The sequence below is a fragment of the Labrus mixtus genome, chromosome 23, assembly GCF_963584025.1.
Source record: "Labrus mixtus chromosome 23, fLabMix1.1, whole genome shotgun sequence".
Classification (NCBI taxonomy): Eukaryota; Metazoa; Chordata; class Actinopteri; order Labriformes; family Labridae; genus Labrus; species Labrus mixtus.
This window is the reverse complement of record NC_083634.1, coordinates 9,412,310-9,439,107: the sequence shown is the minus strand read 5'-3', so window position 1 is coordinate 9,439,107 and position 26,798 is coordinate 9,412,310. Positions and strand designations below refer to the sequence as shown.

The 26,798-nt window shown below is 42.9% G+C and overlaps 2 protein-coding genes across 6 annotated transcripts; both read left to right on the top strand.

Moving 5' to 3' along the window:
- The first annotated feature begins 1,535 nt into the window (after positions 1-1,535).
- Positions 1,536-8,214, top strand: shbg (sex hormone-binding globulin). Its single transcript, XM_061031633.1, has 8 exons — positions 1,536-2,390; positions 3,261-3,352; positions 3,722-3,911; positions 4,200-4,361; positions 6,762-6,918; positions 7,033-7,169; positions 7,317-7,521; positions 7,723-8,214. The coding sequence occupies exons 1-8, from the start codon at positions 2,301-2,303 to the stop codon at positions 7,854-7,856; spliced, it is 1,167 nt and encodes a 388-aa protein (XP_060887616.1). The 5' UTR covers positions 1,536-2,300; the 3' UTR covers positions 7,857-8,214.
- A 987-nt stretch (positions 8,215-9,201) lies between these two features.
- On the top strand, positions 9,202-26,094 carry neurl4 (neuralized E3 ubiquitin protein ligase 4). 5 transcript variants are annotated; one of them, XM_061031859.1, is made up of 29 exons: positions 9,202-9,485; positions 14,567-15,080; positions 15,170-15,235; positions 15,327-15,814; positions 15,913-16,024; positions 16,115-16,203; positions 16,298-16,370; positions 16,675-16,948; positions 17,368-17,549; positions 17,654-17,739; positions 17,886-18,048; positions 18,126-18,336; positions 18,442-18,518; positions 18,602-18,680; positions 18,957-19,126; positions 19,253-19,381; positions 19,657-19,802; positions 20,342-20,560; positions 20,698-20,796; positions 20,913-21,065; positions 21,144-21,311; positions 21,513-21,671; positions 22,347-22,526; positions 22,899-22,992; positions 23,083-23,190; positions 23,299-23,443; positions 23,601-23,713; positions 23,953-24,112; positions 24,208-26,094. In XM_061031859.1, the coding sequence occupies exons 1-29, from the start codon at positions 9,321-9,323 to the stop codon at positions 24,410-24,412; spliced, it is 4,827 nt and encodes a 1,608-aa protein (XP_060887842.1). In that variant the 5' UTR covers positions 9,202-9,320; the 3' UTR covers positions 24,413-26,094. The 5 variants fall into 5 exon arrangements, with proteins under 5 accessions (XP_060887842.1, XP_060887841.1, XP_060887840.1 ...); XM_061031858.1 differs by having other exon boundaries at positions 19,253-19,405; XM_061031857.1 differs by having other exon boundaries at positions 20,913-21,311.
- The last annotated feature ends 704 nt before the right edge of the window (positions 26,095-26,798 follow it).

Below are 26,798 nucleotides of genomic sequence, written 5' to 3'. Positions count from 1 at the left end.
TTCAGCTTTAGTCTGCTCGTATGTCTGTTTGAAGTGAAAGTATTTTAAACTGCGAGGACAATTCTTAATGTGGACCATGTGCCTAAAATTGGTGGCTGTTTGGTTTCTACAATCTATTCTAAGTCCAAGAAAAGTGGGTTGCACTTTACGCATCTTTTAAGCACACGATCCAAGTTTAATGACAGTGCATTTATTTTTGATTCATGATTTCCTATTTTTTTAACAGTTTTTGGTTTAAAGTTATTGATTTCATGGTGTCTAATTCAAGTAAAATCAACCACAGCGCCCTGTCATGCTTCTCTTAAACTATCGAGATGAAGTGCACTGAAAGTTGCTTCCTGACGTGTAAACCAGAGGCTGATTACATCTCCCTCCTGGCGTTGAATGAGCACTCTCCGACTAGTGACGCTCAGTGGTGTAAACAGAAACAGTCAGCCTGATGACTCACCCCGTCTTTGCTTTGCAAAAATAGCATGTCAGAGATGAATTACTTCTGACAAAATTGAATATGAATGAAAAGAATGCAGAAATGAATACATTTTACAAATCATCTATCGTGACAAGTCACGAGTGGAAAAAAAGGCGTCTAGGTCCTCAGGCATGATTGTTTTTCTTAAAGCCACAGCGCTCTCTTGCCAATAATAAATTCAGTGTTTTATGTGTAGTGAAGAGCTGAAATGGTTTACCTCAATGGATCTTTCTAACAGCCGACATTTTGTATTGTCTCAGTAGAAAAAGCACAGGCGCTGCTAATAACATTAACTATGGCTCTGTGCTGTGGCCGTAAGCTATGATTAGAATACGCAATACCAGGACTATGGATGAAGAAGGAAAACTAAACACAGTGTGGGAGACAGACTGAGGCCCCGTCACTCTTGAAGATTGTTCAGTGGCACACACAGACTGCATATACCTTACATACATGTGACCTTATTAAGGTGACAGTATGGACTCACATCAATGTATCTCTATCCTGATTGACATGCTGCTCTGATGGTGACCTGAATTAACCACAGGGTACACCCTAGCATCCCTACTTTATCGCCCGATTCTAAAAATGTTACCAAATTAACAAGTTACTGCACTGGATAAATCTTTAAACTGTAGCTGTATCTGTAGAAACTAACCAGGAAAATGTTAACTGAGTGAATAAATCAGTTAGGAAGAAGGGCCTTTTTCCAATCAGGTTTAGAATCGGACTTCCTTTTGCAACTAACTAACTCCACAAGTTCCCAGTTTGGGATCAATAAAGTAATTCTATTCTATTCTATTCAACTAGCTCAATCTCCCTCTAGTGGCCATCAAGGAGAATGCAGTTTTAAGGCACTTCCACATTGGCCTCTCCCCTTCACCCATGCAGATATAGTGCGATATTATTTTTGACAGGTGTGCATCATGTCACACACCTGGGAAGTTGTCATTACACAGTTTGACCACTATGCGTAAATTGGGGCCTCACAAGGACAACACCTCCCCAGCTAAATGGAACGCAGGCATTGGTATGACCATGGTAATGTTCCTGTTTACTCTTGTGCTTTTCTTACTATGGCATCAAGATCAGCTGTGCGTCAGACTTTCAGTACGTTTTGGTGTTATTTGACCTTAATGATCAATACTCATCAACTGACTAACAGGTTGTTTACTTTGTGGGTGGCACTTTTCCCAAGTATTACGGGGGATATCAGTGAATTCCTAGAACAAAGGAGGAACAAAAAACATTCGGGACTTGAAGCACTGCTCCCAACTCATCTCCCTCTCTCTCCTCGTCACTCTTCGACACAAACACAAACACACACATTGAATCAAAGCCAGCGGAGGTGAACCAGGGTTCCTGTGTAATGGGTAAACACAAATCTGTGGTCTGACTAAGGTCGCTCACCCTGCCTGAGGTTGTGTCCTCTCATGATTCATCAAGGCAGGAGCTGTTGACAGACTGATGGAAATGTACATTTTTATCTATTCATTTAAAATTGGAATGACTCCTTTAACATCCATAACTGCTTCATGAGCCTTTTCATCTATATGTTGTTTCTTTTATTCTCGTTGTTTTCCTGCTGCTCTTGTCTCTGTATAGTCCCATCCACAGAGCCGTGAAGCACACCCTACGGTGGGGGGTCGATAACCTGCGCTGACTGTGCTGTATTTGAACCTCTGGACCCCAGGACAGTTCGGTAGCACACCAACGCTTTACAAAGTCTTGCTCGTCCTGACGCCCACACCTCAGGGTGGAGTCTGAGACCAGCCAAAGTGCTCGGGACAACTGCAGACGGGGAGGCCTGGGTGGCTGAATGCACTGAAGGATGGCCGTGCCTTGGAAAGTAATAGCAGGCGGACTGCTACTCGCTTTGCTGGGATGGGGAGCCGAGGGTCAGGGATACAGACCGGGTAAGGTATGTTCACCTGCAAAGCCTTAATAACAAAGCCTTGGGTGGGTAGTTCAGTCAGGAGCATTTGTATCCGTACACATAATAGAGAACATTTCAGAAGAGAGAAAACAATGTAAAGATCAGAAAATCTGAATGAACTTTATTGTCACGATACGAAGGGAAAGATGAGTATCTCACCTCTTCTAAAATGAAGGCATACCCATTATAATGTCTTGAGTTTCAGAAAAGTTGAAGGAACGACAGAGTTTTTCCTCAATGTTAAGTCAGGAACAGATCCCTAAACAGTTGGGAATCTGTCTTAGCCTCTTGAACAGTTTTTAAAGATTGCAGCAGGCATATATGTAATTTTTAAACAGCTCATGTTTTCTCGGCTCTAAATGATGGAATATAGACACAGCGTGGGTGTAATATCAAAACACACCTGAGTCAACTAGTGTGCAGTTCAGGTGCCAGATGAAGAGCGGTTACTCAGCATGCTCTTCTGAAAATTAGACTTAGAACTTTGTTCTGTTTGTGTGAGGACGAATAAGCTCAAAAACACCCCCAGATGTTTTTTGAGTTCTTACCCTTTTTTTTTGTGATTGTCTTTTCAATATACCCGTCGCTTGATGCCAACTGTCCCTTATGTCACCAACTCCACGTTGATTTTTCTCTTTATTATCATTTGAGAATTAGTTAAGTTGCATATACTTGTTTTTTAGATACATATATTGAATAAAGCTATGTCCGTTATAAATGATGTCTAACCACTAACCGATCCACATATCTGACAATAAATCACAAGAGCCTGTGTTTAATGAATATGATTTGTTGAGAGGAAAGAGATGTAATGAGTCATTGTTAAATGAGAACACTGTGTCTTCTAAAAAAAAGGTATCAGGCAGCGCAACCCTCTATCTGGGCCAGGAGAGAGACATCTGGAGGCCGCTGATCCACACAACAGTCAACCTCAGTGAGATCAGCAGGTACGTCAGCAGGAGGGAACCATTGCATCGTGTCGGCTGCATATCAGCTGCTCACTGAATTTCAAACAGAAAATCAGGCTTGAAAGGCTCTTGCATATTTGAGGATTGTTTATCCATGCCCTGTATTTCTAATCACATGTATCATATATAAGCACTTCATTATACTGGCTTTTTTTTTAACTGTTGTCCCCTCTGAAATTTACTGTTTTTACTCCTCTGTCATTAGTGGTGCTCAGCATTAAGATTTTCATGCAACCCAAGAAAAAGTAATGAGGAAAAACAGATAAATCATCTCTTTTTTTCCTCTATCAACCTCCGTCCCTTGAATCAAAAACTGTTTTTTTTTCTGTTTTTGTTCTAATATTACAGTATCAAATCATCCTTTCAATTAAGGACGTTTGATGCAGAAGGTGCAATTTTCTACGGAGACACAAAAAATGGGCAGGACTGGTTTATCTTAGCCCTAAAGGACGGGATACCTCTGATGCAAATCAGCAAAGAAGAGATGCTCGTCAGTGTGATGGGCGGACCCAAGCTTAATGATGGAAAATGGCACACAGTGAGTGTCGAGTGAAGTTTTGAAGTACATGTGAATGGAGTTACAAAAACTTGAAATATAACTGATTTCAGAATTAGTTTTTATTTTGCCCTAGAAACTCTTAAATGTGTTAAATGTAAGGCTAACCCATAGATTAATTGGCTTCTTAAAGTGTCATAATCGTAAGAATTATCATTAGTATTAGCATACTAGACATAATGTTTAGTATTCCAAATTGGTCACAACACAATGTGTTACAATGCAGCAACTTTTAATCTAATTTCTTCTTGTGCCCATGGTGCCACCTAGCTGGAGGTGAGCAACCAAGGGAAGTTTGTGGTTCTAGAGGTGGACGGCTCCAATGGGCTGGTGGTAGGCATGCAGCAAAAAAAGAATGAGGAGCTTCTTACAGGTGAACTCCGACTGGCCGTGGGCGGGCTCCTGATCGACAGGGGAGAGTTGTTTGTTCAGGTATAGTGTGTCACTTTATCTTTGAACACTGAAATGTGTCCAATTGATCTTGTTCAATGTTTTTTAAAGACATTTGATTGTGATTTTTTTGTCTTCTTTCCATCAACATACATCTACAGCATTTATTGTATTGCATCTTATGTGTGTGGTGTGTGGTATGGTATGATATGGTATAGTATGGTATAGTATAGTATGGTATAGTATGGTATGGTATAGTATGGTATAGTATAGTATGGTATAGTATGGTATGATATGGTATAGTATGGTATAGTATGGTATGGTATGGTATAGTATGGTATGGTATAGTATAGTATGGTATAGTATGGTATGATATGGTATAGTATGGTATAGTATGGTATAGTATGGTATGATATGGTATAGTATGGTATAGTATAGTATGATATGGTATAGTATGGTATAGTATGGTATAGTATAGTATAGTATGATATGGTATAGTATAGTATGATATGGTATAGTATGGTATAGTATGGTATAGTATAGTATAGTATGGTATAGTATGGTATAGTATGGTATAGTATAGTATGATATGGTATAGTATGGTATAGTATGGTATAGTATAGTATGATATGGTATAGTATGGTATAGTATGGTATAGTATGGTATAGTATAGTATGGTATAGTATGGTATAGTATGGTATAGTATAGTATGATATGGTATAGTATGGTATAGTATGGTATAGTATAGTATAGTATGGTATAGTATGGTATGATATGGTATAGTATGGTATAGTATAGTATGGTATAGTATGGTATGGTATAGTATGGTATAGTATGGTGTGGTATGGTATGGTATAGTATGGTATAGTATGGTATAGTATGGTATAGTATGGTATAGTATGGTATGGTATAGTATGGTATGTATAGTATGGTATGTATGGTATGTATAGTATGGTATGTATAGTATGGTACGTATGGTATGGTATGTATGGTATGTATAGTATGGTATGTATGGTATGTATGGTATGGTATGTATAGTATGGTATGTATGGTATGGTATGTATAGTATGGTATGTATGGTATGTATAGTATGGTATGTATAGTATGGTATGTATGGTATGTATAGTATGGTATGTATGGTATGGTATGTATGGTATGTATAGTGTGGTATGGTATGGTATGTATGGTATGTATAGTATGGTATGTATAGTGTGGTATGGTATGGTATGTATGGTATGGTATGGTATGGTATAGTGTGGTTTGGTATGGTGTGGTATTGTATGTTATAGTATGGTATGGTGTGGTATGGTATGTTGTGGTATGGTATGGTATGTATGGTATTGTATGTTATAGTATGGTATGGTGTGGTATGGTATGGTATAGTGTGGTTTGGTATGGTGTGGTATGGTATGTTGTGGTATGGTATGGTATAGTATGGTGTGGTTTGGTATGGTATGTTATAGTATGGTATGGTATAGTATGGTGTGGTTTGGTATGGTATGTTATAGTATGGTATGTTATAGTATGGTATGGTATAGTATGGTATGTTGTGGTATGGTATGTTATAGTATGGTATGGTATAGTATGGTATAGTGTGGTTTGGTATGGTGTGGTATGGTATGTTGTGGTATGGTATGTTATAGTATAGTATGGTATGGTATGGTATAGTGTGGTTTGGTATGGTGTGGTATGGTATGTTGTGGTATGGTATGGTATGGTATGTTATAGTATGGTATGGTAAGGTAGGTATGGTATGGGATCAAGACATATAGTATGGTGTCATATATGTGCCTTATAGTATTTTGTGTCATATTGAATCAAATCTATTGTATCGTATCATATTGTGCAATATCCTTACATAATTTCATGACATGATATCACAACGTTTAGATTAAAATCTTACCCCTCTTCTTGAAACAATAAAAAATAAAACTGACGATACATTGCAGATTCCCTTAGAGCTTTCAATGTTTATGTTTTAAGCGTCCTACTGTATAGAGGTGCTTTCTATGAACTCTTTGCATATCAATACAACTTAACTAACTCAATCCGCTGATCAAGACTGGTTAGTTTCAAAGCACTGATTTAGGACCTTAAATTGGGATTGTTTTGCGTTGCATTGCATTCTGGTTAATTGAGGCTTTAGTAAGCCTGCCTCTTCTGTGGTGGATGTCTACATGTACAAATGCTGAATGTCAATACAACATTATCTTGCATGACTTAATGTCAACATTTAGTCAGCTATTCTTAGTAAGAAAATAAATAGTGGGGTCAAGTGCAGGTAACAGTACAATACAACAGCCTTGTCATGACACAGGGTGTCAATGTCCACTAAAGATTACCATAAAAATCTTGAATATTTCTGTCCTAGTCTCATGCTCCTGCTGTTCCACACACTTTTTTACGTACAGTTCATTCCAATGAATACATTTTTTGCTACAGTTCGAGCCCCAGATGGATGGCTGTGTGCGGGAAGGCAGCTGGCTGAACCTCAGCGGTCCCTGGGAGGCAGAGGCAGGGGAGCTCTGGCCTTGTTACCAACATATCCAGCCTGGCAGCTACTTCCCTGGCACTGGATTTGCCATTTTTAAGACCTCAGGTGGAACATTGTGCTTGACAATTCAAGATTTCAGAGAATTTTTTTAAACAATTATGCATCATTTTTATTTATATTTTGTTGTTATGTGTACATGTTATTCTGTTTCCTCCACAGATTTCCCCATCATGGAAGGTGATGGGGTTAAACTTGAGATAAAGGGAGATTTCAGTAAGATGGATGGGACCATTTTTAGCATCAAGGCTCCTGGGCAACCACTCATGTTCGCTTTAGTTGCCAGTAATAACACAAAGGTATGCACAGAGACTAATCATTAGTCCAACTGAATCCCTTCCAGCATCTGTATAAAGTTTCTCATGGATAACTAAAGAAGATCAATATCATTATTTCCCATTGAGTTAAAGGAATTTCTGTCTTCTCTTTTTCTCTTAAATCTGCAGGAGGTTACATTCAATTTCGGCTCAGATAGCTTCAATATGAAAGACACCTTCAAGAATCTGGCGATAATCATTCAGATGGACTTAATTCAAGTGATTCAAGATGGGGATGAATTAAAGACAACCAGGTTCCCCATCAGTCCAACAGGCCAACAGGACTATCTGATCTCATGGAGGGAGGCTAATCTTGCCTTTGGTGGGCTCTTAGGTGAGATGAAACAGCCATTATGTGCAGTGTGTGTGTTCAAATCTACGGTCCTTAAAATGGTAATAACAACATTTAAACCATGGACAACGCATGAAAAAACTCCAGTTGCAATACATCCAAACAGAAAACCAATACTTGATGTCAAATATGGAGGCTGGTGGTTTCTCGTGTTTTTTTCTTACTCTTTTTTCCTTTTCTCAGGTGAGGGTGAGGGTAATGTTGGCTCCCAGTTTCTGACAGGCTGTCTGGAGAAGATCCAGGTTCAGGGGAGGGATTTGGACCTGGATTTAGCTGTCAAACACATGTCAATCTCCTCTCACAGCTGTCCAGCATAAACCACAAGAAGTATGCATCAGTAATACATGAACAATGTTTTTTTTATTGGATGCCTTTGGGTAATAAAGCCATTCAAATATAATGTGTACAAATGGCAAAACCGTCAAAATATCACTGTACAAAACAAAATTATACCCCAATAGCAATATATTTTCTTTTAAGATGATCGCCATTCTGTATTTAAAATTGGTGTTTGTACCAATTGACCCTAAAAATCTGATGAGTTCACTCTAAAATGTTCAAATGTTTTGCAGTAATTAAGCCCATTTCAACAGAATTCTAACACATTTCAGAGATATACGTGTTGTGACCGAGGTGCGTGTATGTTAATGAATTAAAAATATAATTCCTTTTAAAGTGGTATTCATTTTACTGCTTGATTGGTGCGGCCATGCTTGATGCAGGAGACAGAGAAGAAACGCATGGGCATTGCTCCCTCTAGTGGATTCAAACAGATAACATTGAAGAAATGACATCCACACATTCTAACAATTCAAAAACGTGTAAATTAACTTTTCATGTCGTCATAAAAGAAGAAAATACAATACTAAGAAGACCCTTCACAAGTGCACACTGCCAGCAAGTCTAAGGCTTTTTTTTTGTTACCTTCACTTAAAGTTTCTAACCTTGTTTTGTTTTGAATACACAATGTAGGCCTACAAATAATCAATAAGTAGAATGAAAAAGAACAAATATCACACAAATATGTTCTACTGTCTTTCACACTTTTTATTTTGAAAGACCAATGAGTGTTATGTATTTCAAATCAAGGTAGAGACAACCTCTTCGTTGTCAAAAAGTTTGGGGCCCCTGAAGTCCCAAAAAGTAAAAAATAAAATAAAATAAAATAAATTGTGTGAACAAGATATTAACGTGTGTTTCCAGTTATATTTACAGTTTATGGTATTTACAAGATAATAATCTTGTTCCCTCAAGTTATTATCTAACTTGTGCTCACAATATAATTCACTTGTGACTATAAGATAATTATTTGGAGAATTGTTTTTCTACTTTGTAGAACTTTAAGTTCTCCATAAGAAAAGTGATGTTTGAAAAAAGACAAATTCATGTTGAAAAACACAGGAGAGGATGACGTATTCACTTCCTTTTGATCTGTAAAATAAATGTACATTACAATAGAATGATTATAATTTTTATAAACATTCAGGGGGTGAAAATATTTACAGTCTATGAGTGAAACATTATTTAAACTAAAAACACACATCACAGAAGAAACGTAGGAAAAGTATGAAGGTTTCTGAGTACCTTGAATATAAAACGTGCATTTCAGTTTCAAACTACATTAAAAGCGATGTAATAATTCACGAAGAAGTGTAAGGTTTATAATTGAGTTATTCGTGTTTAACAGAAAAGGGTGCGGTGCAGTTTGCAGAAATCTGTCGTCTGCCATAACGTTACTGTCGTAAACACTGACTGTCGTGAACACTGGCCGCCCACTGAAGATGGCGGCGGAGCTGCATCCGCGGAGCGGAAAGCTGATCGGCCTGTCCAACTCGAACCGAACCGCCCGGCGCAACCAGCCAGTCCAGGAGTTCAACCACGGCCTGGTGCTCAGTAAAGAGCCGCTGAGGGACAGGGATGTCTTCACCGTTCGCATCGACAAGAAGGTAAACAACAACAGGCCCGCTGCTGCCTGTGAGCGGGGCTGAGAGCAGCGGGAGAGCGGGAGCAGCGCTGCTGACGGGCCGGGGGTCCATCTCTGTCCGCAGTGAGGGGATTCTCCTACCCACGGAGGTCCACACTGTCACAGCGACTGCTGCTGTTGCGGGGCTGCAAAGCTGATTTGCAAAGCCTGTCAGAGATTAAGGAGGAACAAATGGACTTAGTAAACACGTATATGTGGACATGTTTCACTAACCTCATGATAACCTGATGGTAGCTCTGCTAATCAGCCGCTAGCTGTAGCACCGGGTTGATCTGAGACTAGCTTCTCTGGAGGGTGCTAGAAAGACTCTGTGGTCTGTTGTTGTCTATTATACTACATGAGCCAAAGTACGCCGGTTAGCAGAAGCCTTGTAGTTTAGTGTTTGACAGTCGTTGTTTGGAGGCTGTCAAGCTCTCTGACATGTTCTGATGGTGAGCTAACAGTACTGCAGTGTTCTCACCAAGCTGGACCACTGACACAATGTGTGCAGATACATGGACACAGTACACACTTACAGTACACACTTACAGTACACATTTATAGTACACACTTACAGTACACACTTACAGTACACACTCACAGTACACACTTACAGTACACACTCACAGTACACATTTATAGTACACACTTACAGTACACACTTACAGTACACACTCACAGTACACACTTACAGTACACATTTACAGTACACACTCACAGTACACACTTACAGTACACACTCACAGTACACATTTATAGTACACACTTACAGTACACACTTACAGTACACACTCACAGTACACACTTACAGTACACATTTACAGTACACACTCACAGTACACACTTACAGTACACATTTATAGTACACACTTACAGTACACACTTACAGTACACACTTACAGTACACACTTACAGTACACACTCACAGTACACACTTACAGTACACACTCACAGTACACACTCACAGTACACACTCACAGTACACACTCACAGTACACATTTATAGTACACACTTACAGTACACACTTACAGTACACACTCACAGTACACACTCACAGTACACACTTACAGTACACACTCACAGTACACACTCACAGTACACACTCACAGTACACACTTACAGTACACACTCACAGTACACATTTACAGTACACACTCACAGTACACACTCAGTACACATTTACAGTACAAACTTACAGTACACATTTATAGTACAAACTTACAGTACACACTCACAGTACACACTTACAGTACACACTCACAGTACACATTTATAGTACACACTCACAGTACACACTTACAGTACACACTCACAGTACACATTTACAGTACACACTTACAGTACACACTTACAGTACACACTCACAGTACACACTTACAGTACACACTTACAGTACACATTTATAGTACACACTTACAGTACACACTTACAGTACACACTCACAGTACACACTTACAGTACACACTCACAGTACACATTTACAGTACACACTTACAGTACACACTTACAGTACACACTCACAGTACACACTTACAGTACACACTCACAGTACACATTTACAGTACACACTTACAGTACACACTTACAGTACACACTTACAGTACACACTCACAGTACACACTTACAGTACACACTTACAGTACACACTTACCTGCTGTCAGTGATCTGATACAGGTGAGCCTCTTTGCACAAAATGATACAAACACAACAAAGTGTGTTGTAACCTGAGGTTCACCAATATACTTAACAACTTCTACAAATCACTCGTATTTGTAAGAAGCTTTTCTTGAATATGTGCAAATTCTTGACATTTGTCATCTATTATTATCTAATGTACAAAAGAATGATGAATAATATAGGGAACATGTTCTGTTACTTGCTCTATGAACACATTCTTGAGTTTATCTCGACATGATAGTGACCTTGTTTTGTTCCACACATTCACTTTAAAAGGTCTGATAACTCACGTAAAGTTGCGTGACATTTTCCATTATCTATCCTTACTTTGTACACGAGTTATATTCTCCTCCCATATTTCATCTATTCTCTTGAATTTGTAGCTTTTTTTTCTGAAGGACTTTAACACAAGTGCTTATCTCTGCCTTGTCCTTTGTGACTCCGTTCTGTTCATAGCATATCAGCGCCTGTGCACGCTGTTTGAGTTTTTAATCAGCATCAGAAAGCTTGTCTGTATTGGCCTCTAAGTCTTCAGACTTACAGACAACACCGTGGCAGCTTCAGAGCTTGTGCTGCTGCTGCTGCTGCTGCTGCTGCTGCTAACTGGGCCGCGCAAACATTCCCCTGAACGTAGATGTTTACATACAAACTGAGAAAGAGGAAAGCTGCACGCGAGACGCTGAACATGAAGCTCCTAGTGGACGTGAATGATTATCCATTATCTGTGGCGCTCTCGGTCTGATAAGAGCTCTCATAAACAGCCTCGTACTCTGTTGTGACATGCATCGTCTGTCTGAAGATCAATACTTTCCCATCACAGATTGGCATGACTGCCCATCCTGTCTACTGACCTGCACTAAGCTACATTAGATGTTTCAAATTGAGTGCGAGAGAATGTGAAAATGAAGCACATATGGACAAACAGTTTACAGAGAGAAGATCCAACTTTTTAAGAAAGGAGAAAACAGTCCCTATTAGCTTGAAGTATAGAATGAGTGGACAACATCAGCAACCAGGGAAACCTGAAACTGTTATTTTTTATAAATCAGTGGTTCAACAAAAACTCATATCAACAGCCTTCCTTTTAAGCCATGTTGTGTACATGTCAAACATACTGTAGCGTGCTCTGCTGCTTGTTAGCTACACCATGTGCTATGCTGAACTGGCTCTATTATATAGTATTTACCTGCAACATTATTAGAAAAATACCATTTGAAATATGGTCGAAATGATCAAATATAACAAATCTAAGAAACTGCACACTGAGATGAGGTTTGAAGTCCTCGCCTTCGATTGTTTTCAAGGGATGAGAGAGTCGATGCTGAGAGTCCGGTGTCAAAACTCCAACGTGTTTGTTGCAACAATAAACCTGCAGGATAGTAAGCAGAACACGTTTTGGTAGAGTAGATGTTAGTTTATATGTGGGCCCCAACAACGTCCAGTCATCCATATATATATATATATATATCCATCTGCATTTAAAATTGGTCCTAAAAACCCAGCTGGTAAAAGTATTCTAAAGTTAAGCTGATTATAGAGTTCACCTCTCCCGTATTCAGAGTTCAGCTGTTACATTACTGTGAGATGAAAACCTCTTCCTCCGTTCAGACTTAGTGGATGCTTCCCCATGCCCTGCTTTTTGATGCAATTAATTTTTAATTATATCCAAAAGCTGTCCAATGGTCCTAGTTGGCGTGTCTGACTGTATCCTGCAGTTATCGCTCTTTTGAACACAGAGAGAGAGAGAGAGAGAGTGAGAGAGAGAGAGAGAGTGAGAGGCAGACACTCACTGGCTGCCATTGCATAAGTGAATGAGCGAGGGAAAGAGATGTCTGTCTCCTCCACACGGCGACCCGGTCAGGATGAGTTCCTTCTAAATCTGTTAACCCAGATACCCGGGCGTTCGTAGCACACTGACTTACATAGCACCTGTCAGAGAGCCGAGGAGGGACGCCGAGAGCAGCAGACAAAGAGAGGAGACAAACAGGGGGGGGGGGGGGGGCAGCGTTTCAGGAAGAAAAACAAGTAACAGCCTCTCCAAAAAAATATCTTTTAGTTTTTTTTTCTTCATAATGGAGGTGAGCTGCTGGAAAAACATCCCAGGAGCCGTCTGAGCTTCAATGTTATGCTCAAGGTCACTTCAGCTGGGTGGATTTCTGCCAACTTACACGAGCGCCCTGTGGAGTACCAGGAGGAAAAAACAGGGTGAAGAAAGAGGCGGCTAAGGATTGAGCTCCAAGTTTTTCCCCGAGTACTTCTGACTCATTTACCTTTCTTTAAGGAATCCACTGCATGGCTTTTTGTTGGATGTTGTTCTCTAGGGAAGGAGGAGGGGAGGGGAGGGGAGGCGGGGGGGGGGTAGCAGGTGGAGTGCAGCTCGCCCGGACATCACTTCTCAGTTGGTTGACGGGGGTTCGTGCCCTCGCGTCGGAAAAGCATCTGCTGGGTTGAAGTGTCTGTAAACTGTGACTCTGCTCTGTGCTCTGCAGCGGAGCCAAAAAAAAAAAATCCCCCCCCCCCCCCCCCCAACGTGAGATCAATAAAGTATCTCATCATTGTGAGCTTAGATTTGAGTTTCACGGAAGGAGAAATGGATATCTGGGGCTGCGCGTTATGGGAGACGAGTCTGGTGTTGAGCACAATCAGACGGATTCTGTCCGTAAAACATTTTTAATGTGTTTTCCAACACCGAAGGGGCAGATCATGAAGGTGACGCTCGCTCGCTGAAACGGCTTGTTTTGCTCTGCGTGCTCAAGTTTAACCGTCACAGCCGGACCACGCAGGGCATCCGTGTTTTAATGAGAGTGCATGACGGTGCACGTGATCGGTTGGTTCTTTTGAGGAGAGAAGTGTTAATGAGAAATAGATTTGTTTGACCCCGGGTTCATTACTTCACACTGTCCTGAGTCTCGCTTGTGCACCGTTAAGACACACAATCGTTCCACTACATTTGGCTACCACAGAGCTTGTGTTTCCTTTTCTTTTTTCTTTCTTTTTTTTTTTGTCTCTGTGTGTTCACACCGTCCTGCTTTCTTTTTCAAAGGAGCCCTCCCTGAGCTACGTTCTTTGCTGACAGATTGCCTAAAAATAACAAGACGGATCATACAACAAGGCTCACTTTGTTTTCCATAGATATCGTCCTGCAGTTTTTAGCACAGTGCATCACTCTTTGAACATCACAGCTCAGAGTAACAACTGCTGGCAAACACTACTTACTACTTCCTCACTTTTTTCTCTCTTTCTGAATCTAAAAAAACAATCATTACAGTTTTTGGAGATTTGAACATTTTCAAGATTTTGAACTTTTTTCTGACATATCACTTATTACAGGCAAACAGTTGCTAAAGTAGCATCATTTTTTAATGTAATCCATATGTTTCTTTCAGGTGAACTCGTGGAGCGGTTCCATAGAGATTGGCGTGACGGCATTGGACCCCGCGGCACTGGACTTCCCCAGCAGTGCCACGGGCCTCAAGGGCGGCTCCTGGATCGTGTCGGGCTGCTCGGTGCTACGGGACGGCCGCTCGGTCCTGGAGGAGTACGGCCGGGACCTCGACCAGCTAGCCGAGGGCGACCGGGTGGGCATCCAGCGCAGCTCCCGCGGCGAGCTCCACCTCTGGGTGAATGGACAGGACTGCGGCGCGGCGGCGAGCGGGTTGCCGCCGAAGCTGTGGGCGGTGGTGGACCTGTACGGCAAGTGCACCCAAGTGACAGTGGTGGGCTGTGAGCCGCCGCCGCCCTCTGCGGAGAAAGAGACAATAGAAAGGGACGAGGAGGTGGAGGATGAGGAGGAGGAGGAGGAGGAGGAAGAGGTGGTGGTGTGCGGCGTGCGGGAGGATACAGGGATCACGGCACTGATGAATGTGGCAGCAATGAATGGAATGATGAACGGCGATGAAGGTAGGAACCCTTTTTCTTCGATCAGTGTGGTACCAGCCTGTATTCTGGGATTTGTAGTTTCCAACTCTTTGCGCTCTTTCTTTCATCAGTGCCTGAGCTTAGCTGCAGTCACAGCAGACCAGACAAGTTCCCCAACAACCTGGAACCAGACACGGGTAAGAAAATCCTCTTCGGATCAGTTTAAGAACACTGAGCATCATCTCCTGTATTAACACACCTCCACTTCCCCTCTTTCTCTTCCTGTAGTTCTAACAGAGCACCAGCTCTTTGACGTGTTCAACAATGCAATAGTTTCTTTTTATCGCTCTGAAGATGAGGGTGGAGGGGAGGATGGAGGAGGAGGAGGAGGAGGCGGCGGCGGCAGCGGAGGAGGAAACGCGGGTACCGAGTCTTCTTCCAGGAATGACAGGGGGAGCAATAGCAGCGGAGGAGGCGCGGTCAACAGCGACAGCGGGACAGGGACAACGGGGGGAGGAGGAGGAGGAGGAGGAGGTAGTAGTGGCGGAGAAGGTGAAAATACAAACAGCAGTCCTGCTGGTAACGGCGGCGTCGGGCAGGGGGTTGTGACAGGCGGGATGACGACAAACGACGCGTTGCTCTTTCACGAGAAGTGTGGCACGCTAATCAAACTGAGCAACAACAACAAGACGGCCGAGCGGAGGAGACCGCTGGACGAGTTCAATAACGGCGTGGTGATGACCAACCGGCCACTGCGACACAACGAGATGTTCGAGGTGGTTACAATTTCGCAACTCAGTGCAGGGATGAATGTTTACATACGAATAAAGGCGAATGAAGGTACTGTTGGCTCATATATTTGTGATCTTTTCAGATTCGTATTGATAAGCTAGTGGACAAGTGGTCAGGATCCATAGAGATCGGAGTGACCACACACAATCCAAACAACCTGGACTATCCTGCAACTATGACCAATCTGCGCTCAGGTAACACAAATGACCCAACAACAGATAGAAACTCTAAATAGGAGATCTTAATAAACTCAACACATTGTTTTATCTTTCTGTTCATGTCAGGTACAATCATGATGAGTGGCTGTGGGATACTGACGAACGGGAAAGGAACCCGCAGAGAATACTGTGAATTCAGCCTCGATGAACTTCAGGTTTGTACGCGCCGCCTCACAAACGTCATTCTGTCATCATCATGAGGAATTGTCTGCTCATAGTCTCATTAATCCCCCTTTTCTTTGCTTTCAGGAGGGCGATCACATTGGGTTAATGCGCAAAGCCAGCGGGGCGCTCCATTTCTACATCAATGGAATCGACCAAGGTGAGACCGTTTATGAGGGGAAAAGAAACCCGCTGCTGGGGAAGCCTGGGCTCGAAGTGGGTAGACATGATGTCACAAATAAAGTCATATTATTATTATTATTATTATTATTAGGGGGGTAATGGTTTTAGATGAGTTGGTTGAGTGAAACATAAATATATGATCCAAAGCTTTACTGCAGACTTAATGCAAAAGAAGTGATAATAATTGGAAAAGAAGCTCGATGGTGAATGAGTTACCGATAGCTGTGGCTGTTAACACTCAAAGCAGCTGTCTGGACTCATAACCGCTCTCTGTATCCCAGGTGTTGCTGCAGCCCAGACCCCTGCCGTGGTGTACGGCGTGGTCGACCTCTACGGCATGGCCGTCAAAGTCACCATAGTCCACAACCACAACCACAGTGACCGCCTCAGACGCAACAACGCCATCATGAGGGCTCTATCCCCCGACGTAGGCCGACCCAGGCCGTCCCTCTCCCTCACACCAGACCCGGAGGGGCCCGACCGGCTACTCTTCCACCACAACTGTGGTCAGAAGGCCGCCATAATCAGTGATGGCAGGACGGCCCTGCGGCCACAGTGAGTCCACTTCCCGCAATGCTTCATTATGGGGGGTTCCCTTTCTTTACATGCTTGATTTTGTCTCGTTAACTTGACAGATTCTTTATTGTGAATCAACATGTTTTGACTGTTTATGTTTTTATTATGTAATCAAATGACTTTTAGCATGGGTTAGTACTATTGATGTTTCCTTAAAAACAGCAAATATTTACATTTTGAATATAATTAATTTACATCAGGAGTCTTTCAAAGCAGTTTATCATACTTTTCACAAAGGTGTAAGTACAGTATAGATGTATATATATGTATATCCACTTCACTGTTTTGATGTTTGTGAAATTCTTGTGGTTCTTTTGTGTGGATAAATTTGTCTGTTTGCTTAAAGGAACATCCTGTTCAGCTAAGGTTTAAGTTAACATCACTGTTTTTTCCCACAGCGCCACCGATGACTTCAACCATGGCGTCGTCCTGAGCAGCCGACCGCTGCGCTCCAACGAGGTGTTCCAGGTTCGCATTGACAAGATGGTGGACAAGTGGGCGGGTTCCATCGAAATCGGCGTCACAACGCACAACCCTGCATACCTGCAGCTGCCCTCCACCATGACCAACCTGCGCTCTGGTAAAATACTACAACAACAAACAAAAAAAAAAAACCTGCCTCATGATAGTGCGGACTTCTTTCTGAGATATCAGTTCAGAAGTTGATGATTGTCTGTCTTGCAGGGACTTGGATGATGACGGGGAATGGTGTCATGCACAATGGAACTACAATACTGGACGAGTACGGACACAACCTGGACCGGCTCAAAGTGAGGGATATTCCTTCTTTTTTTTCTATCTCTAAGCTGACAGACGCTCTCCACCATCCAAAATCCTCTGACCTCTTCTTCCTCCCGTAATGCTTCTCACCTTCTTCACACGCAGTTATTTCTGACACTTTTCCCCCGTCATGCAGGCGGGCGACACTGTAGGCGTAGTTCGGAAAGAAGATGGCAGCCTCCACTTCTTTGTGAACGGTGTGGCTCAGGGCCCCGCTGCCTGGAATGTTCCTCCCAGCGTGTACGCCGTGGTCGATCTTTATGGCCAGGCTGCTCAGGCCACCATCATGGATGACATGGGTAAGGGAGCGAAACACGGATCAGTTCATTAGGAACCAGAATAAGATGGACGCTTCTAAATATTCTTCTCTTCTCAGTCGACCTCCCTCCTCTCCCCGAGGACAGCTCAGACGGACCCACAGCCATGTCCCCCGGTAGTCCCTGCTCGGTGGGCGGGGCCAGCACAACCAACGACCTGCGTTTCCACCAGCTGCACGGCACCAACGCCGTCATTACCAACGGGGGGCGCACCGCCCTGCGTCAGAACTGCCGCAGCGAGTTCAACGACGCGATCGTCATTTCCAACAGGTGATCTTAAAAAGAACTTAAAAAGAAAAGTCAACTTGTTCTAGTGTTCAGTGAACGTCGACTTCTGGATCATTATAGGTCAATAACTAAGTCACTTCCCTGCAGGTTCCTTCGAGACGGAGAGCTGTTTGAAATCATCATCCAGAAGATGGTGGACCGCTGGTCGGGTTCAATAGAAGCAGGTGAGCTGTGTCTACATTTATCTTTACTGCTGCGTATGAAACATATTTCACCTGACATGACTATTGATTTTCACTTTGTCCAGGAGTGACAGCAATCAGGCCAGAGGAGCTCGAGTTTCCCAACACTATGACCGACATCGACTACGACACGTGGATGCTCAGGTAGAAGAAAAGACTTAAAGGCCGTTTGTTAGCCTGGTTTGCTGCTTAGTTCCCTCTTCTTTCTCTGTTCACTGTGCTCTGCAATACTCAGTGCAAGAGTCTCAATTCTTTTCACAATGAGTCTTTAGATGACGAATTCAAACACGTCTGTGGAACTTTGAAGTAGATTTTGTCTAGTGGTGGTCATGAGGTCGCTCTTTCTACATCTTGAATATGAAGGCCCTTCTAAGAGCTAAAAATAGATTCTTCTTTTTTGCCTTCTTCCTGTTCTTACAGTGGAACAGCCATCATGCAGGATGGCAACACAATGCGCAACAACTACGGTTGTGACCTGGACTCCTTAACCACCGCTTCACGGATCGGCATGATGCGCTCGGCCACTGGCGACCTCCACTATTACATCAATGGCATAGACCAAGGCGTTGCCTGCACCGGTCTGCCACCAGGTAACGAAGGAGTCAACCAAAAAGTCACAAATGTGAAGTCTGAAACTCTGCGCATGCTAAGAGAGAGATCATATTTCATTAATCTCTCTCTCTCTCTCTCCCTCTCTCTCTCTCTCTCTCTCTCAGAGGTGTTTGCTGTGATAGACTTGTACGGTCAGTGTGTTCAGGTGTCTATCACCAGCTCCTCAGGCCCGCTGGACAACAGTCTCTGTACCAGCAACGTCACTGAGAAGAGCTTCCCCATCCATTCTCCAGGTACACACCAGGGTCCCCGCTCAGGTCTGCAAACTCAAATCATACATGACATTGTTATACAGTAATAAGTGGATAGAATATTTGTTTAAAATGTGCTCTCATTGCTTTAATGAATTGTGAGACATTAGATTTTTACAATAAATGTCATATAAGTGTTTTTTTTTTTTTTTAAATGAATACACAAATGAAAGTGGATATGGAGCAAAAATTTAAAAATCACATGCCAATATTTCTTATGCTCGACTTCCTCTTTGTGTGTTTGTGTGTGTGTGTAGTAGCAGGTGTTGCCCATCGCCTCCACAGTAAACACGGTAAGAACGTGATCCTGCTCGGGGAGGGCTGCCAGGCGGTCAGAGTCGGAGGTTACGCTCACGGCATCGTGTTCAGCGCGAGGGAACTCAAAGCAGACGAACTATTCGAGGTAAAACATTGGCTTTTATCTATTAACCTAGCTTTTTTTTTTTTTTTTTTTTATAATTATGCAAATAAGTATTGCCTCCTCTACAGTGATATCTGGGTATCATTAAAACAACAGGGGGCTTGATTCACTGAGAATAGCAGCTCCAAAAATTGTGCATCATTTGCTCCCGTTGTTTGTACATTAGCGCTTATCTCTGTGAATTGGATGATATTTACAACGAGTCCTTTTTGCACAAGGAGGGGACGATTTCCCACAGTTTCTGAATATTCCCTAATTTACATAGATACAAATGGAACAAGCGCAATCAGGACCCTATGTGTTTGGAAGTGCAGTTTGTGTGTATTTCACCCTTTTGTGTGTGCTGTGTGAATTGCACGCTATCCCTTTCTCCCAATTTCACAGGTTTTGTGGCCACAAATGCAGCGCAGTCCTTTAGTGGATCAGGCCCATGGTGTATGTTTCTCCTCTGTAGCTTGTACTTTATTTTTTTGTATTTCTCTCCTCCCTAATCTCTCTCTCTCTCTCTCTTTCCTCTGCAGTTGAGGATCGATGAGGTGGATGAGCAGTGGTGTGGTTCGCTGCACATCGGTCTGACCACGCTGTCCCCCCCAGAGCTGCCGTCCTGCCCACTGTCGGGTCTCTCCCCCTCCCTCCCGCAGCTTCGCACCAAGGTCACCTGGCTGCTCTGCGGCTCAGAAGTCCGTCGCAACGGTGTGCTGCAGCGGCAGAACTACTGCTGCTCACTGGACCGGCTGACGGTGAGCTGCACCCTCCCTGCTGCGTTGTCACTTGACAGATACCCGTTAGATATAAAATGTCATATTCTATAGATGACTGGAGAAAGATTGCTCCTAAATAGTTCATTACTGATTCATCTTAAATGTGTGATTTTTAGGTTGGGAACCGTGTGGGGGTGAAGAGATGCAGTGACGACACGATGCACATCTTCATTGATGGAGAAGACATGGGCCCTGCAGCCACTGCAGTATCCAAGGTACACACACACACACACACACACACACACACACACACACACACACACACACACAGACAACTGCTACGTATGTCCACCAGTGCGTACACTAAGCACCTCCCTCTGCCTCCTTGCAGAACGTCTTTGCAGTTTTGGACCTATATGGGCGGATAACAGCAGTGTCCATAGTGAGCTCGTCTTTAATGGAGGACATGGACAGCGTCAAGGCCCCCTCGCTCTCCTCGGACAGCTGCAGCGAAGGAGAGGAGGACAGCACCCCCGTCAGAGAGGTAGGAACCCAAAACCAGGAGGGCGCCTCGACTTTAGAGAGTCCGGGTCTCAAACTCTTCGTGTCACCACCACTCCAGGTTGAGACTGAGCCGTGTGCGCTTGTACCGACTGTCATGGCGTTCCTGGAAAACCACGGCAAAAACATCCAACTGTCCAACCAGAACCTGACAGCAGCCAGAGTGTCAAGCTACAACCAGGGCCTGCTGGTCACCGCCCATCCCCTAGCTCGCCAGCAGCTTTTCCAGGTAACATTCATGGTGACTGGATGTGGAATTTGAGGCTGTGTGTGAAAGAAGGAATCAGTAATCTTCAGATAATGAGAAGAAGACATCCTTTTTTGATACCTCGAGGGGAGATATATGCTAAATGAAAACTCCTTAATCACACCTCAGAGTATTTCAGTTGTGACAGCTTGCAGTCTGTCAACAGCCTCCTTTTGGCATCAGTTTCAGATCGACCGTCTGAACTTGTCATGGACGTCGTCGCTGTCGTTAGGAGTGATAGGCCACTCACCCGACCGCCTCAACTTCCCCTCCACAGCGTGTTGTCTGAAACGCTCCGCCTGGCTGCTGCAGAGAGACTCGGTCTTCCACAACTCTCTAAAGGTACAAAAACAAACGCAGACACCGTCACGTTGGAGATGTCCACTGATATTTTTCAAACATGTGAAGATGTTATATTTGAAAGTTTGTGAGCGTGTTCTCAGTCGTCATTGACTCTTTTTGTTTGCTTGTTTGTTTAAAATAGGGACAGTGAACATTAATGAACATAAACATGTAAATATGCCAGATTATAGCAATTATCTGTAGTCCCCCGTATTGTATTGCACATCATTGGAACGTTCTGGTGTAATTGCACAAATGTCTCATATATACACATGGTTAGTATAAACAAAAGTGTATAGGATAAGGCACTGAAGTTGAAAACATAGAAGTATGCATTCACGCACTATGGCAGTTAGACATGGTCACAAACCGGGTTTGTTCTGAGCCACACCTTAAGACGACCCTTGAAAGCTGCAAAGCTGGAGCGTTCCCCAATGTGCTGCCTCTGAACAACAGAGGGTGGATCGTCTAAGGGGCACCTCACAGTCACCTCTAACGGTGGCTCTAGGGTTTCTCGGTGAAAAAGTCACCGATGGCCTTCTGTTTGGTGTACGCTAATCATTTTGTGGAGGTGATGCTAACCCATGAAGGACCTTTGTACATCATACAGGAAAAATTCACTTTCATTCCTCTATGCTAATCTCCCCCCCGTCTGTCTTCCTCACTCCTCTGCAGATATGTGAGAACTACGGTCCTAATCTGGACACTTGTCCTGAAGGGACGTTGTTGGGTCTGCTGGTGGATGCCAACAGCTGTCTTCACCTTTACGTCAATGGCATGGACCAGGGTGTGGCAGCGCAGGACATCCCTTCACCCTGCTACCCCTTCATAGATCTCTACGGCCAGTGTGAACAGGTCAGTACTACTGACACACACACACACAGTACACTGAGTTCTTAAGAACCGTATTACTTATTTGGATAGTCTTCTTATTGTGACATTTGTGAATTAGTTAATTATCAGTCTGATCCCAGAAGAAGACAAACAGGAGAGTAAGATTCTTTATAAACCTTATTGAAGGTATGTGTTAGATGGTTCAGTGTTTAAGATGTCAGAAAATACTAAAGTACAGTCCACTACAATTTAGTAGAATCCGAAGTGACATCTTTAAATTCTTCTTTAGTATCAATCATTATTCCACAAGTCAAAGATCTTCTTTCAGCATGTCATCACCTTCGATCAAATCTGTTGATGATATTCTGCTCATGGTTGGGTTTTTTTTGGCAGGTTACTATAGTTACGAACAATGTGCCAGCTGTGGGGGGAGAAATTGGTGAACCACGATGTCAGGGCGACATGGAGAAGGCGGACATGGTTGACGGTTAGTAGCAAATGTCTGCTTGTTGTAAACGTTTCATAAAGATTCTATTTAAGTCTTTAAGATTTTTTTTAAACAACTTTTTTTCTTAAGGAATCAAAGAGAGTGTGTGCTGGACGCCCCCTCCAGAGGTCAACCCCAACAAGACCTGTGAGTACCAGGCTCTGTGCTCGCGCTTCAAGGACCTGCTCACGCTACCAGGTGAGTCTTACCGAAGGCTTTTCTGCCACAATCTCTGCCTCCAATCCCCAAAGTCATGTCCCAGCAGTCTAACAGTGATCTTTGTTTTCCTCCCCCGCCGTCTATAAGATGGATATTTTGACGAAGATGCTAAGTACAACCTGTGCTACTGTGAGTCCTGCCACAAGCTCCGGGGTGACGAGGCTTATTATAAGAGAGGAGAGCCACCCCGGGACTACGCCTTGCCCTTTGGCTGGTGCCGCTTCGCCCTCAGGTGAGATGAATGATAGAGCTGTGAGGTATTGAACCATATCTGTCTTAATGTGTTCAGAGGTACCACAGCATTACTTTCACTCAGCTCTGTGGTGAATATGAAAAAAGGGTGAGTACCTCTTTTATTTCATCCCGTTGATCTCTCATCTCTTGTGCAGGATCAAGCCCCACTGTGAGGTTGCCAATGCACTGAAGAAATGGCATATAGCTTACCACGGCACCAGTGTAGGAGCCCTGCGACGCACGCTCGACCACAGCCAGCTGCTGGCCGGTATGAAAAACCTTTTTTTTTTTTTACCAAGACTCATACTCTCTGTACCACTGAGGTTCATCTCAGAAACATTAAAACCTAAGCTGTCTAGAAAACGTGTTTTCTTGGAGACATAATTCTCACTGCGGAGCTCATTCTACTTCTGTGAGAGAGTTTAACCACTGACTTTTGAATTACTTCTTAAAGTAGAAGCATCAGCAGAACATCTCTAAACTGTTAATGTGATTTTGCTGTTGCAGGAACGTCGTCCATCTTCTCAGTGTCCCCAGCCAAAGCGGAGGGACCCAATGGCTACAGTGAGCCTGAAGAGAACAGCGCCCCTGGCAGGGAGGTTCCTAGAGTGCGGCTCTCCCCCACCATGCGCTACTCCGGCATGGAGATCTTTGCCCCTAAAGTGCAGTAAGTTTGACTTTTTTTTTTTTTTGTAGCACTAGCAAATAACCTGAACTAAAGGTGGAACATACTTACTTACAGTTCTTTTTCCCCTGCTGCAGATTTCAGGACCCCCGTTCTCACCGCTGCCATCAGGCCCAGGTAGGATTCCAGGTGTGCGTGCGCCCCGGCTCCTACAAGGTGGGGCCCCAGACGCTTGGCAACAGCGAGCCTCTGGATCCTCGCTTCAGCAACTCAGAGATCGAGTGGATCACAAAGGAGGAGGGCGGCACGCTCCTCTACGGGCTGCTCATCCGGGTCGAGTGAACAGGGCGGTGAGGGAGAGGCATTCGGGTGGAAGTGAGGAGGAGCCGTGTAGGTACTCCTTGTACTTTTAATAAAACTGACAACCAAATCCAACCCCTGCCTTGAGCTAGAGACTCCTTTTGGAATACAGCTGTTCCTGCTGTGGATTGTTGACAATTCAGCATTATCGATTTGTTTTGTTTATTTTCGGTTGTTTGCTCTTGGACTATTTTAGAGGCCGGGGGATACGGCGGTTTCAAAGAAGAACAGACACTGCCTGCACTTTATGTTTTGGACATTCGTGGGCGATTTTTAAACTTACTTCACATCGACATGATGTGTGAGACATTCGCTACATTTCGTATTTTTTTTTTTTTTTTTTGACTTTCAATTTTTTTTTTTTTTTTTCCGTTGTTTTTGGTTCTCATTCTTCCCAAGGTTTTTTTTTTTTTTCTCACCCTCACAGGCTTTCTTATCTTGCCCCCTAATCTTGTGGCGCTTACTTCGACACTTCTCACCTTTTCTCTGGTCAGTGTTAAATTTTGGGAGGAGCTGTCCCCTGCCAACCTGCACGTCAAACATTCGTCACCCAAAAAAAAAAAAAGACTGAAACGTGGATCAAAAAAAAAGAAAGAGTGACAATGTTTTCAGAAATATTTAAATAGAAACAGAAAGACATTTGAATCTGAGAATGAACCCAAGAGTGTCTTTGTGATTGTGACTTCTTCAGGAGGGGAATATTTTAAAACTGGAGGAAGAAAAAAAATGTTTACACATATGTACCGCTGTATGTTGCTGTCCTCTATGTGTCTCCACGCTAGCAGTCTCGCTACTTTCCCAGTCCAGTTTGTGTTTCTGTTTTTTGGCCCAGCATCATTTTTGTCTCGTCCTGTCAAATGGAAATGATTCACAGACTTTACACTGTGGAGTAAAACTGGAAGAATTAACAGAAAGGTTGACTGCTGAAGACATCCTTTAAGCTAAAACTTTGTTGGGAGATAATGAATGACGTATTATGTACCAGCCGGTTTTGATACGAAAAGGGAAAAAGGAGAAGTGCTAAAATGTGTGATATGCTAATTAGCTTCCAGTCGAGGGCTAGCTAGACCAGAATATCGATGCCATTAATGTATAGTAAATATGACGCTACAGCTAGAAGCAGCATGCTAACTAAGCTTAGCACACAGACGGAGGGAAAAAAGGAGAAACAGGCAGCAGGACTCTATAATAGGTAACGAAGTCCTCCATCACAAACTCTGTAAACTCAGAGTAACACGCTGTATAAAAAAAAACGTCATTTTGCCGTTTAAAATGAGGTCATGATCGGTTACAGATGGATATATTATTGCAGTTGCCTGGTAACAAAGCAAGTCTCGTTAAAGGAAGTAATCTCCTGTTTTATAAAAGATATATTATTATTAATTATATTATATTGCCCTTTAGTGCGGAGACCCTGAAGTCCCAAAAAGTAAAAAAAAAAAAAAAAACTTGTACGCACAAGTTACGGTAACATCTTCGACTTCATGGGCTGCGTACTTTAGAGCTGGTGTTCGGCTGGGATTGTTAACCCCTTTGTAGCCTATGGTTACCCCTAAACTATCAGTCTCATTTGCTTGGTTGCTAAAAAGTTTTATTCTGGATAAGAATTAACTGGATTGGGAAATTCACTGTTTTGCTATCCAGTATACGTTTGTCCAAAGAAATACAGATTGGATAACAAGAAGCAGAATTTAAAATATTAACAAATCTGGACTTCCAGTGCTCTATACGGGACTAACTACTACATACTTTGTCAACCGGGATGCACAAATCCACAACACCTGAAAGATCTGCTTTAATTCAGTATTTTTATGCTTGATATTGAGAGGCATCTGGTGAGATATTTTAAGGGGACACACTCCCTGTTTCTCCTTTTTTTCCCACAACCCTGAAGTCATTGTAGAAATTCAAGAGCAAAATATATTTAAAAAAAGATGTGGGAAATATCAACATAATGGTAAAAATGTTGTTTTTACTTCCTAAAAATATCAGCTGATATATCAAAAGATGTGACATTTTGTCCCTGTAATCCAGTGTGAATCCAGACCTCTGCTTCGATCCAGATAATCCTGTTTGTTTTTAATCAAAACTACACAAACTTGAGGTTTCATAAGGATAGGAAACTAAGATCACCTGATCTCATTACATTTTGTTAACTTTTTTTTTCTCTGTTTTTCTATATTGAACAACCGGTTTTCAAGATCCAACCAGGTTATTTTTGAACAGGGCCCTGGCTATAGCATCATCTTATTTCTCGTCTAGTAAACTCTCGGCACAAAGATTTGTGAAGGTGGTAAAATGGACTGTAGCCAAATGTTTCAGGGGTTATCCGCATGACTCCTGCTGTCTTGCTGCCACAATATCGTTA